We start from the raw sequence: 13,704 nt of genomic DNA on the forward strand, positions 1-13,704 counted from the left end.
GGGGAACAGAGGCTTAAATGGGTTCAGGGTGTTTAGTGTCCCCTCCTGTGGATCATAATTGTATCTGGTAATGGGATCCAGCATCACCTGTTCCTTAAATCATTCACCTGGAAACAGTTGGTTTGTCACTAGCTGGCGTGTGCTTATCACGAAGTAATATAAAGCCCCTCTGGCTTATGCATTGATTCTTTCTTTCCCTTTCAGATCTCTTACAGAATACAAATTGAAAATCTAATGCTAAGAGCCTGTGGAAACCTTTCTTATGGTAGCAGCTGAAAAATGTTTAAAAGTTAAAGTTGTCACTCTGCCTTTGTGTGTATGTGTATATATATCTAATATATTCTGCCTTTCATAAGTAGGATGTCTTTGATTTACACGGTTCTTTTCCCTTACAATAATGCAATGGGAGGAGGTTTCGGCTGTTGAGTACCCTCTTATCAGGAAAATAATATAATATGAAGTATTCCTTCCCCAAGTTGCAAATGCAGAAAGCTTTATTCTGCTGCTTAAGCTGTAGTTTGATAGCAACAGTGAATAGACGTACATGGCTGGGTATGTTTTTTCCCTTGGGCCATATTACTTCCGAAGAAGGAAAGAAATTTTTTTTTTTTTTTTTTTTCTTAATCTGGATATCTTGTTCTGTTATGTCTAATGTTAATTCGGGTATCTAGTAAAGCAAACAGGCCAGGATTCATTTGGCTGCTGACTCAGCAGCAAAATAGCCTTATGGCAGCAAACTGTGTGTGTGACTCAAAGAAAGCATGATTTGGGCCAGTTTTCTGCAGAGCTGGCTGCAGTGAGAGGTTCCTGACAGGATCCAGTATGGCAGGACTTCATTACTATGAGTATCTTAGGTAATGCTGCTCCCTGTGTTTAAGGGAGATGTGACGTGCTGGATTCCACAGTATGGACATGAAGGCAGCTTTTCTTTGCTTAGCATAAAAATAGCTTCAAGCTTCAAAAAGCTTATTTTTATTCATAACTGGTACACTGTCATTAAAAAAGGAAACAACCCAAATCCTGTAAGATCAACCGCTGTCTAAAGGCTAGGATTTGAAGGGTACCTCCATCCATATTAAAACTGCAATTTTATGCTTACATTTTGTTTCTCTTTTAAAATGAATCTAAATAAAAAAAAAATCCTAGCTGTCATGTATGTAGAAAAACATTCGTGTTGGTTTTTGCACAAAATTATGTAAAGAGTTTTAGTCCCAGTTAGGTCAGAGGTGTGGATCTCTTGCATATTTTTTTTTTCAAAGTAGAGTGAACAAAAGCTCAAATAACAACTTAAAATGTGAAATTTAAGTACTGCAATAATTTGAATTCTTACCTTTCTGCTGAAATTGTGGAAATAGTGATCTGCCTCTATTGTACGCTTGTATGTGGTTATATATGTTGCATATGGGACAATACGTTTGAGATTGTAAAACCCAACAGTACATTAAATTTTCATTTATTGTTCACTGAATGCCAATGCATTTTCTATTTTGTAGTGTAATGGATTGTGAATCAAGTGCCAATCTTCCTAACTAGGTACACCTATGTCTTGTTACTGTGTTTAAGATATATGATATTTCAGTGGAACCTTCCCCGTGGCTGGGAGGGAAAGCAGGTATAGGAACAACGCAGACTTAATTGCTTTTTGTTTCCTTGCTTTCTAGGAGACAAGGCTCTGGATGGTTACAGTAAGAAAAAATATGTCTGCAAGCTGCTTTTCATCTTTCTCTTGGGGCATGACATTGACTTTGGTCACATGGAGGCTGTTAACCTGCTCAGTTCCAATAGATACACAGAAAAGCAAATTGTGAGTAACTCCATCCCTGCAAAAGATAAACCATTTTAACAGTCTGCTTCAGCTGTAAAGCCTGCAAAACAATTTTCCTCCCTCTCTCAAATGAAAGCCTTGTCTTGAATCTAGCAGTGATTTTAAAAATGTAAACACCTTTGTGCACAAGGAATCTTGCTTTGTTAAGTGACTTAAGAGGTGTTGCTGTACGGTCTAAATAAATTCCACTAATTGTAACAGCTAAAATATATACTCTGTAAGGTTGTTACTCCTGCTAGGTAACTGCCTTGAGTCTTGCAAGCAGGTAAAAATAGAGACTTCAGAGAAACATTAGCTACTAATAACAAACTATAATGCAAGTATGAGTTCCACTGCAAGTACTATGTACTGGCTAGCTGTACAATATGTGAACCAGAATAGGCAAGTAACCTTTAATTTTCAGAATCTCTAAAGAATCTCTAAATTTTCATAGGTTAAGGTCATATTTATCACACAAGTGTAGCTTCCTAGAGTCTAAACAATAAGCCAAATTCTTCATTTGCATACAATTCAAGTATCCCTTTCATCCAAAATAATATTTTGAGTATGTGCTGAAAGAGATTGATAGGCCTTGACCCATCTTTCTCTAAAACATGATAAATTACAGAAACATTGAACTAATTAATCCGCACTTCATCCTTCTAGCCTTCACTCTGGTATCTAAATATCTTTCTGCACATACATTTGGTATTGCACAAGAACTATATGTCTCAAAGTATTAGTTGTGGCATTAAAAGAGAACATAACATGTCAGCTAAAATCAATTTTCCTTTTTCCTGAAACACAGGGATATCTCTTCATCTCCGTACTAGTGAACTCCAACAGTGAGCTGATTCGTTTAATAAACAACGCGATCAAGAATGATCTGGCAAGCCGCAACCCCACCTTCATGGGGCTAGCTCTGCATTGTATTGCTAACGTGGGTAGCCGGGAGATGGCAGAAGCATTTGCTGGAGAAATTCCAAAAATACTTGTAGCTGGGTAGGTATGATGTGCCTCCTTCAAACAAAACACCAGTAAACCTTTTCAGTGACTCACTTCAACAGAAGTGGCTGAACCCATGCTTTGAGCTACTGTGCTTTCAGTACAGATAGTGACAGTCTCCAATAACTGCAGATATTTTGGTATACCTGAGCGTGGAATTCCTTGTATAAGTCTAGAAATACAACATGAGAAATTAAGAATATGTCAACATCTTGTATAGGCTTTGTGTAGCAAACATTTTTTTGTTCTATATACATGTGTGGTAGTGAATGCCTCTGAAATGTCTATTTTACTTCCCTTACCTGTCTTGAAGGAAAGAGAAATAAATGTACCTAAATAGAGGTTTGAACTATAAATCCTGTTATAAAAGCTTTTAAAAATATTCCTGACATTATAAAGCATGTGAGAATATTCTGTGGAGTGACAGTTCTTGCCTCTTCTGTTGACCATGTGAACAGCAGTTCCAGTAAGTAGCAAGTAGTCACAGCCAGATCTCTAACTTTCTCTTTTTGTTGATAGGAAGTCTCTGAACAGACTAGGTAAATGTCTGGAACTGTAGTTAACTAAACCTATAATAAAGCTTATGATTGCAGTTTGTATAGTTTGTATATTGTAACGATTTTGTTTTGAAACTTATTTTGAAGATGCATTCTGGGGCCCAGGCAGGCTTGCTGCTGTCCTGTCCTATTGTGTCTTTGCCAGGGTGCTGTTCCCCATGCAGCATAGCAGAGAGAACACTGTAATGATGAGTCACAGCTTTAATAAGCTACCCTTAAGTTCCAAAAATTTCATATAGGGTCATCAGTCAGAGCACAGCACCTTCAGTTCAGGCTTGTTTGAACTTTGATTTTTTTATGTTCTGAGATCAGTCTTCAGGGCCTTGAAGAAGTTTGAGGCGAGGGTTTTGGCTGTTGCGGGGGGGATGTGTTTGGGTTTTGGTTTTGAACTGTGATCCCACATGATCTCATGAGAAATTGATTAACTTCATAAAGAACAAGTCGACTGAACTCCTGTAGAAGTTTCTGAATATTTAACCAAGATCACACAATTTAAACTGCCTCTTAAAACTTTCAGTGCTAATGCTCCATAATGTATTTTAGCTGTTATGACAAATGCAATATATTTAAAACAAACAAAAAACACACCACCACTAATTCCCTATTTTGTGAAAAGGAGCTCAGTGAACTGGAGTAGTAGCATGCTGTTCCTAAAACAGTCAATTCCCGTGCCAGCAGTATGGATGGCTAGATGAACAGACACGTGGGTTGTGTGCTTGGTAATAGACAGCTAACTTGCATGCTAGCTGTTGAGTAGTTAATGATTCATGTCTGACATGCAGAACCTATCAGGAGATCCAGCTGTGCTCAGATACGTAATGTGTTGGATCTTAACTGTTTGACTTGAGTCCATATTTGACTTGAGTCTGAAAGAAGCTTGTGCTTGTGGTACTTCAGTGAGAGCTTGACTCAATTAGGAGCTCTGATGATGAACCTTCAGATCTGATGAAAAGATGTGAGATGTCTCTCTAAGTAGCCAAGCCTCATTATAGAGGCTGCTAAGGATATGTAATGGTTGAAAACTTGTATAGTTAAACTTACTGGCCAAATTTAACAACAAATACTGTAACACAGGAAGAACTTACTTAGCAAACTTCTGTTGAAAAGTTGCTACCACGCTAGTGCACAGATTAACATGGTACTATCCTGTGAATATTGCTGTGGCTTTAATTTGGGTTTAAGATATATTGGTTATGTCTTGCAGAGATACTATGGATAGTGTGAAGCAGAGTGCTGCCTTATGCTTGCTGCGTTTGTATAGAACTTCTCCTGACCTTGTCCCCATGGGAGACTGGACGTCCAGAGTGGTACATCTCCTCAATGACCAGCACTTGGTAAATTGACTTACTTATGTTTCTTTGGCCTATTCTATATAGAGAATGATGCCACTTCAGCTGTTAAGTATGTTATGAATTTATTTCCTCTAGTGTTTTTCAACCAGCTGGGCTGTTGTTTACTTAAGGCTTGCATAAAGAGTTGGAAGGAAAAGTTGTTCTCTTGTTAATTGCTGTATATATTCATTTCTAATAAAGTCTTGCTTACCTTAATTTTTTCTGGAAGTAAAAGGAATGGTATGCACAAGTTCTTTATTTGGTCTGACTGTAAATTAATCCTGTGCCTTGTGATCCTAAGTCATATGTATGTATCAGCAATACCGATTGTCTTAGTATTAAACTGGGACTACAACCTTACTTGTTAGCGCTTGAAATTCACTGTCCTGTGGTATCCGTGTTGTCATTCTTATTCTGATGGTTCAAAAAAGCCCTATTCTTCTAGATAAGAGGTTCTGTATTTTTCCTGTCTGTCTACTTTAGGAAGAAGTCTATTTAGACCTGCGCTTCAGCAGTAATGGAAGCAATTTAGTACTTAGGAATATAGAACATTTGTCTTTTACAAAGCCCTCTCTTCATATTGGCCTTCCAGAATCTTCTTCTGGATGAGCTGCTGCATCTAATTTTTTTCTCATGTTTCTCTTGTGTAAGAAGACAATTTGCATCCAGCCTTTAGTATAGCTATCTAAATATGATTTTAGATGTACTACCCAAACGTGAGACAAAGCTAAAACAAAAATAGAATGAAATGCTCTGTACACATGGCAGTATCATGTCGTTGAAGGTCCTATCCAGATTTAAAGACTTGTAATTTGTCTAGCTGTTGGCAAAATAAATGGCTTTTTAGTATGGGCCTTTGTCATGGGGATTAACTTTGTTTTTCTTGTATATTAAAAGTTGCTTCAAGTGGTGTTAATAAACAGCATCCTAAGCTTTTATTAAAATGATTGTATGGTTTTGTTTTTCTTTTTAGGGTGTGGTTACTGCAGCTACAAGTCTGATCACCACTTTGGCACAGAAGAACCCAGAAGAGTTTAAAACTTCTGTCTCCTTGGCGGTGTCTAGATTAAGCAGAGTGAGTCCAATGATAACCCTGACAATAATTTACTGTTGCTTAGTTTACTTGGCTTTCTAGGTCAGATTAGCTTACTGTTGCTTTTTTATTCAGCTTTCTATGTCAGATTAGTTTAGTACACCATAGGCAGTTAAGATGATTCGGTTTCACTTCATACATCTGGTTTTGTTCTAAGGTGTGTTGCTTACCTGGACAGAAAACTGTTTTAGCTTGCCCAAACTTTTTTTGGTGTAGCCCTTGCTATACTGCATGGGTGTGTAGCAAAATGGTCTCTCAGCTACTGCTATATTGAATAATCCCAGTGAGACCGTTGATAACACCACTATAACACCAAGGAGTACTTGGATCAAAGGCTGGTTCTGCAAATTTCTGCACGGAACCCTTGAAGATTACAGCCTGTGCTCTTAAGTTTATTTAAGGTTCTTACAAGATGAGTTGTCTTCGTATTTCCACTTTTGAGCTGCTGCTAGAATAATATTCAGAAGTATTTGATATTCTGTAAATGGGTGTAGGGAAGCAGGAGCATGGAATGCAGGGAGAGGAGCAGAAACATTTCTGTACAAATGCAATCTTCAAGTTCGTATCTCCATGCTGGAAAACATACATTACTGTGTTATTTTATTTTAGTCTCTGGAATGTATTCAAGACATGGGAAGATAATACTTCACACATGTTTTAAGCCTAAGTTTATGTAGTCTTATATCCAAAATAAATTACATACAGTTCAGAGATACTTCATTTCTCTTCAAATCTGAAGATTTTGTGTAATACTTAAAAGCAAGGGAGTCCTGAGGGAAGTGCATAGTTGTTCTGTAAAGGAGCAGCAAGAATCAGTCAGGAATCTCTTCGAGCAGAGCTAATGCCAGACTCATGCTTACCCTAGAATCAAAGGTGGAAAAGAAATCCACGAAAAGAGGTGCTCCCTCTGAAACCTAGTTTATTCTTGTCACACTTCTCTCTATTCATATAAACCTCTTCTGTGAAATCTATTGGTTCTTTGCTTTGGAGCAGGAATAGTAATGAAGATGTTAGTTCAGTGTTCCATAGAGTCTTGTATTTGAAATTCAAAGTTCACCTATCAATGGTCAGTCAAGTATAACACTGTATTTATTTAGGCTTTCTGTTTGTGGAATCTATGAATTGCTGAATCACAGAAAGTCAAGCTTCTAGTTAAACATTTAGATGCTATGAGATGGCTGCCTTCATTCTTAAGAAAAACAAGCATGCTTTCAGGAAGAAACTCCGTCTGCTGCTGTATGATTAGAGAACCTGATGGTATACTTGATAGTATGACAATTTGCACCTAATTAACCTACTTCATTAAACATTTCCAGTGACACAGTTTTGTAAGCCTCTGTCAAAGGTGACCTACAGTGTTCTTGGGGTGCTGGTCTTGATTGCAAGTCACTTAACTTCAGTAGCTGAGGTGCTGTCTGCTTATTTTACAGATTGTAACTTCTGCATCAACAGATCTTCAGGACTATACATATTACTTTGTTCCTGCTCCTTGGCTATCTGTGAAACTTCTGAGGCTCTTACAGTGCTATCCACCTCCAGGTAATGCACAAATCACAACAGTGGTCATTTCTAACACAGTGCATTATCTACAAAGAGCTGTTGTGCTGTAGTGTGACTATAACTTGGAGTGCAAGCACTATGTTGTAAGACAAGGATACAGAAGCCTGTTCTTCCGAGTATTTCAGATTGCTCTGAGCTATTATGTTTTCTTGAATTATGTTGTTTAATTTTAAAGTGTCAAACCATCTTGCAATTTGCAAATCACTTGCAACAGCTGTTTTAAGCATACGTTAATGCTATCAACTATATTATAGCCTTGAAATATATTCCAGTGCAGATTGTGTTTGGATTTTGCTCTTACTTAAGTTAAAGTGTGGTTTAGACTTCCTGCTAACTGTACACTGTGGTTGGGGGTGGAGCAGATGAACTGTTTAATGTACCAGAATATTTTAGTTTAATCTCTGCATTTAGCAAGGTGGAAGGCCTAAGATAGGAATTAGGGTGTTGAGCAAAGTGAAGTTGTCCAACGGCTTGTTCTTCTCCAGAAGACCCTGCGGTACGTGGTCGTCTCACAGAATGCCTGGAAACTATTCTTAACAAAGCACAGGAGCCACCAAAGTCAAAGAAAGTACAACACTCAAATGCGAAGAATGCTGTGCTGTTTGAGGCGATAAGTTTAATTATACATCATGACAGGTAAGCTGTGAAAACAATTGTATTGCAACAGGATTTGTCGAAATGAAAAGCCAAGGCTTTTCACTGAACAGAATTTTACTAGCTGGGATTAAACAGAATATGAAGTTGCTCGCTAGGTTGGAACACAACCACAGCAATGGGTTTGAACATTAAAGAATGGTGTCACTGTCAGAATATTTTTTATTTCTTTATTTCTTGCTTTTTTGGGGGTATTTTGTATTGAGCCCACCACTTAAAGCCATTGGCAAAGATTTGCTCACAGTATCTGAATTTTCATTTCACCAGCAGAACATTCTAGCAGACACCACCTGAGGCACTTTAAGAAATGTGCACTGCAGAAAATAATATTCTGTATTTGATGTACTCAAATCTGTTGCTTTTAACCCTTTCACTTTCTCTCCTGTTCTGTGCAGTGAGCCAAATCTACTAGTCCGTGCCTGTAACCAGCTAGGTCAGTTCTTGCAGCACCGAGAAACTAATTTGCGTTACCTAGCACTGGAAAGCATGTGCACGCTTGCCAGCTCTGAATTCTCACATGAGGCTGTGAAAACACACATAGAAACTGTTATCAATGCATTAAAGGTAAATATTAAGTGTGCAGTCTGTTCTGAGTCTCTTCTCCCATTCCCACGTCCCATCCTTCATCTTCCCCCCAAACTTCCCTCCCTCCAAGCTCCCCATCCCTGGTTAGGCTAAGTTATTCTCGGGGACCAAAGGAGTTATTTTCCTTAATCACGATGTGATGGCAACAATAGAGGTCAGCTTTAGTTTATTTCTGCAACTTATAAGTGAATCTTTTATTTGTACCTGTGGCCCCTGTAACAGTATGGTACCCTCCTCACCTGTAGAGTGAAGCTGAAATGGTGAAATACAAGACGGAGAATGCCGAGGAAGACCTTGTCCTGATACTCTCTTGCTGGTATCAGACATTTTACCTTCACTGCAGTAGCTGATGGGGAGCCGTGAAGTAGATCAGCTTCCACTGTAGCATGTGCCGTTTTCCAAAAGCTGAGAAACCAGAAAGACAAATTCTTAGGTCAAGTTTATGTGAAAAACCAGAAGCCAAGAGGAAGACAGTTTTTCTTTTACATTTAGTTGCACAGTTCAGTGTTTACATGTATTGTTTCCTTCCAAGCTCATACTGTATCATGTTAATACGTTTGTCTAACCTTAAAATATGCGTCTGTTTCAGCTGGGCTTCTGTTGATTTGAGGCAAGTTCAAAATTAAACCTGATGATAGAATTCGGCAATCTCAGCCAATCATTAGTTAAGTTGTGGCCAGTGGTGACAGTTACGTGGTGCAATCTCATTCATAGAACTTCATTGTGCATATGAAAAATTATTAAAATTTATTTGTTTTAAATTGAATTTTACTGAGTTTCATGTCTACAGTAAGTTGCATGTTTTCTAAATAAAGGTGAGATCTTTTGACCCCTTGCTTTTGTCTTTTTGCAGACTGAAAGAGATGTGAGCGTACGACAAAGAGCTGTAGATCTCCTGTATGCAATGTGTGACCGAAGCAATGCCCAACAGATTGTGGCTGAAATGCTGAATTATTTGGAGACTGCTGATTATTCCATTAGAGAAGAAATTGTGAGATTTTTGTAATTCCTTATTTTTTCATAGCTGGCTTTGGTACCATATATATCACTTATTAATTGGGGGTACTGTTTGTTGTAGAGATTTTTGACTGTGGTTTAAGAAAAAACAAAACACAAAAGCTGTAGTCTAATATCAAAGAATATTTTTCCATTAGGTTAAACTAATGGAGGAGGGGAGAAAAACACTTGAAAATAAGGAATTCTAAAAGCTACTCTCAGTTACAGGGCATTGCATATAGTGAAGTGAATTTTATCAGTGCTTGAGCAAATACGATCTGCAGGTCTGAGAGTTATGTACTTCTCAAGTCAACTGTCTAATAGTTTCAAAAACTAGTGTTTTATCTACTTATTTGTAGACAGAACTTTGTATGCTCTGAGGATGCTATTTCAATCTAAGGATTCCCCATGACAATGCCTTATGATCAGCTAAAAGGGAGGCATGATGTCTGTCTCCTTCATCCCAGCAGAAGAAAAAGTGCAAAAGGCGAAATACCCAATTAATGGCATTCCTTGAATGGTAGCCAAAATCTATGCTTACAGTAATTATTTAGCTTTACTAAGTACTACATTTTCTTGATCAGAGGAATGAACAGAAAATACGATGTCAGTTGTTTTACTTTTTGTACTTTCTTGTTGATGTTGGCTATCTATCCTGACTTAGGAGTCAAAAGTGAATTTCATCCTGTTAATTTACTACTCCTAAAAAAATATGCCACTACAAATATAAATGAGACCAAGTTATGTGGACATCTCTTTCTATGCAAATTGTTTTCTTCAGGATATAGGAATCTGAGACCTGGAAAAGGCAGCTGGCCTGTGCCTACCATGAGTGTCCAATTTTTTTTTTTCACAGGTCTTCAATTTCTCAATTAGTGTAGCATATTCAGATGTGTTACTAGGAAAGTATTAAGTACCTGGCAGCTGGTGTGTTCTGACACCAAATCTCAATATTGGTCTTTAGCCTTTGCTGTGGTTGCAAGTCAGCTAGCAGATGCATCTGAAACTGAAGCTTTTGGGCTACCATATGGTATCACTGGGTGTATATAAAAGTGAATCTTGTTATCAAGGTTATAGTAGAAGTTAGTCAACCTTCTTAATTCTCTTATGTGTATACAGGTACTGAAAGTTGCAATTCTAGCTGAGAAGTATGCAGTGGATTATACCTGGTATGTGGATACAATATTGAATCTGATTCGCATTGCCGGTGACTATGTCAGTGAAGAAGTATGGTACCGAGTTATTCAGATTGTCATCAACCGAGATGATGTTCAAGGGTATGCAGCAAAGACTGTTTTTGAGGTGAGAATAACTGGAGCGATTAGTAAGGAAACTATATTACCTGGACAATATTCAAAATGTAGTAAAAATTGAAACCTTTTACATTTTTTTCCCCAAATTTTCTGGATACAAGAAAACAAAACACTCAGTAATAATGTAGCAATCCTTCTGGAAGTATGTAACCATTCCTTCTGTTCAGGATCTGATAGAACTGGAATTTGAACTATTAAAGGAGAACACTGTCAAATAGCTGGCCTTGTTGCTCTGACTTTACTTGGGTTGTTTGTATGGGCTTTCTACTTTCTTGTTGTTGTTTCCTTTCCTAGATGTTTATGCTGATTTTTCACAACTCATCCCTGCTATGTGCTTCTTCATGCTCAAAAGGGGCAATATCTATATCTTGAGCAACTTCAGCACATTCCTGCAAGACTTAATCTAAGTGTATTAACAGCCTTCTGATTCTTCCAAGAATGTCAGGGGAAATCTAAGCAGTTGTGCTTGTCCACAAAAGTCGCCAGTGCTGCTAGGTGGGCCTAGCAGCACTCCTAGGCCAGTAATGCATAGAGATTCTTCTGTAAAATCGTTCCACCTGTTGTGCTTTTCTCATAACTGGTTCTGTAGTGCCTTGACCTGTGATCTGCTCTTCTAGGAAAGTAGAGTTGGAAACTAGACATGGGAGTGACAGATGGAAAAAGATCTTTTTTTGAAACACTGCAGGTCAGTAGCTATTCATGTGTTCTTACAGGCCCTTCAAGCTCCAGCATGCCATGAGAATCTTGTGAAAGTAGGTGGCTACATCTTGGGAGAATTTGGAAATCTGATAGCAGGTGATCCAAGATCAAGGTAAAACACCTTTTAAAATATTTCACTGAAGTAGTAGTACTTCTTTTGGGAAGAATCCATCTGTTTAATGTTTGTAAAAGCCAGTTAACAAATGAGTCAGCTCTTGATAGTAATGACATTGTAATTATCCTGTCAAAAGAAACCTAACAAATTATTTTTCTTCCTATTCTTCAGTCCCCTTATCCAATTCAACTTGCTACATTCCAAGTTTCATCTGTGTAGTGTTCCTACCCGAGCTCTGCTTCTGTCTACCTACATCAAGTTTGTGAACCTGTTTCCAGAAATCAAAACTACAATTCAAGATGTATTGCGCAGTGACAGTCAGCTAAAGAATGCTGATGTTGAGCTGCAGCAGAGAGCTGTTGAGTATTTGAGGCTCAGTACTATTGCCAGTACTGATATATTGGTAAGTACAGAAACTTTTTTATTATGCATAACTCCAGCTGTTTCTTCTGTCAATAAATAAACTTCACTAAACCGTAGCTGATGGATCAGAAATCTTAATACAGAGTTAAGAACGTAGCATGGGTGCTGATCATTTTTACTGTGCCTAATTCAGCCACAGCCCTATTGAATTTAGAGCTAAAACCAAAGTTGTTACTTCTTTAGACAAATGACCATTTGTATTTTAATATAGCATTCTAGGTTTTCAGAGATTTGACAAGTGTTTCAAAGATGTACATATTAGATCAAGTCTTACAACTCTCAGATGTGGAAACTCTTTTCCACTTCCATTCCTCCACTCGCTGGTCCAGTGTCTCGATGTCCTTTAGCTTTGCAATTATTGAAAAGTTAATGGCAGCTCTAAGGGTGAGCAAAAGGAAGTAACGCAGCTAAAATAACTGCTTGACAAAGGGCATGCATGACTTGAGACTAAACAGAATAATAAGTCCTCACTTAATCCTAAGCTTTTTTGATGCTTATGCTAAACTGATGCAGACTTCTCTGAAGATGTGTGAAACCTGCTTATTTCCTGGTGGGCAGGAAACTTGTAGTTTTCTGTGCAGGTTTTTTTTTTTTTTCATCTCTAAAGTTTCTGAGTGTTTTAACCTGATGCTCTTGGACTTGGCCAGCACATGGCGCTCTCAGTCTTGACAGCTAATAAATGCTTAGGTCAGACTACATCATTGGATAACCTTCTATGGTTTCAGTCCAGGTCTGCTATGGTCGCTTTTTTCTTTATCATCTCTTCTCACACACGCACATTTTTTGTAGTAGCACTTTACCAAACAGGTAATATATTCCTGTTCTTGTAAACAACTGCTCTGGGAGGACTTCAGAAAACTTAAAAAAAAAAAAAAAAAAAAAAAAAAAAAAAATTGCTCTTTAAGGCAAGTCTAATCTACCACTGTGTACCGTACTGCATAGTCACTTTCTGTGTAGGTAATTATTTCTGCTTTTGTCTGAACCTATCTTCAAAGACTGGGAAGTTGATTTAGCTTGTTCTGTAAATACAACTAATATACTTTTTTTCCCCCCATGTTAAGGCCACAGTGCTAGAAGAAATGCCTCCCTTTCCAGAGAGGGAATCTTCTATTTTGGCTAAACTCAAGAAGAAGAAAGGTCCAGGCACAGTTACTGACCTGGAAGAGATCAAAAAGGAGAGGAGCTCTGATATGAATGGAAGTGCTGAACCTGCCTCAGTCAATGCCAGTGCTGTTGTGAGTTTATAATTTGTTCTTATTTCACTTATTCAGAAGGTGTGAAAGTGGGGAAAGACTCATTTCCTTAAAGTGGCTTTTTAGGAATTTAAAGCTTCTTGTCTTAAATTTCAAACTATGGGTGTTTGCTATAAAGTATTGGGGAGCATACAGCTATTCCCTGCATATGCTTGGTTGCAATTTTCCTTTGAAAATCATAGCTGTGCTGTAAATGAGGCAAACTGTCTGCAATTTAAACAAACAATACGTTTAAAAACAAAACAAAAACTTTGAAAAGCATTGCTTTAACCTTAGAAACGGAGACTTCCTTGCTGGTAAAGCTGCAGTGAAGGCG

At 37.9% G+C, this 13,704-nt stretch overlaps 1 protein-coding gene across 4 annotated transcripts in view; it reads left to right on the forward strand.

Annotated features, from left to right (window-relative positions):
- AP2A2 (adaptor related protein complex 2 subunit alpha 2) overlaps positions 1–13,704 on the forward strand; it is a 48,766-nt gene that overhangs the window by 23,268 nt on the left and 11,794 nt on the right. For 2 of the 4 annotated variants that reach the window (XM_027459676.3, XM_027459678.3), the window contains exons 3-14: positions 1,662–1,804; positions 2,613–2,806; positions 4,571–4,700; positions 5,671–5,772; positions 7,221–7,329; positions 7,836–7,986; positions 8,400–8,568; positions 9,443–9,580; positions 10,705–10,887; positions 11,612–11,709; positions 11,884–12,115; positions 13,197–13,370. In XM_027459676.3, coding sequence (XP_027315477.1) covers positions 1,662–1,804; positions 2,613–2,806; positions 4,571–4,700; positions 5,671–5,772; positions 7,221–7,329; positions 7,836–7,986; positions 8,400–8,568; positions 9,443–9,580; positions 10,705–10,887; positions 11,612–11,709; positions 11,884–12,115; positions 13,197–13,370 — 1,823 coding nt within the window. The remainder of the gene's footprint in view (positions 1–1,661; positions 1,805–2,612; positions 2,807–4,570; positions 4,701–5,670; positions 5,773–7,220; positions 7,330–7,835; positions 7,987–8,399; positions 8,569–9,442; positions 9,581–10,704; positions 10,888–11,611; positions 11,710–11,883; positions 12,116–13,196; positions 13,371–13,704) is intronic. The other 2 variants (XM_027459677.3, XM_027459679.3) reach the window with 1 other exon arrangement.

This window comes from Anas platyrhynchos, chromosome 5 (assembly GCF_047663525.1).
Source record: "Anas platyrhynchos isolate ZD024472 breed Pekin duck chromosome 5, IASCAAS_PekinDuck_T2T, whole genome shotgun sequence".
NCBI lineage: Eukaryota > Metazoa > Chordata > Aves > Anseriformes > Anatidae > Anas > Anas platyrhynchos.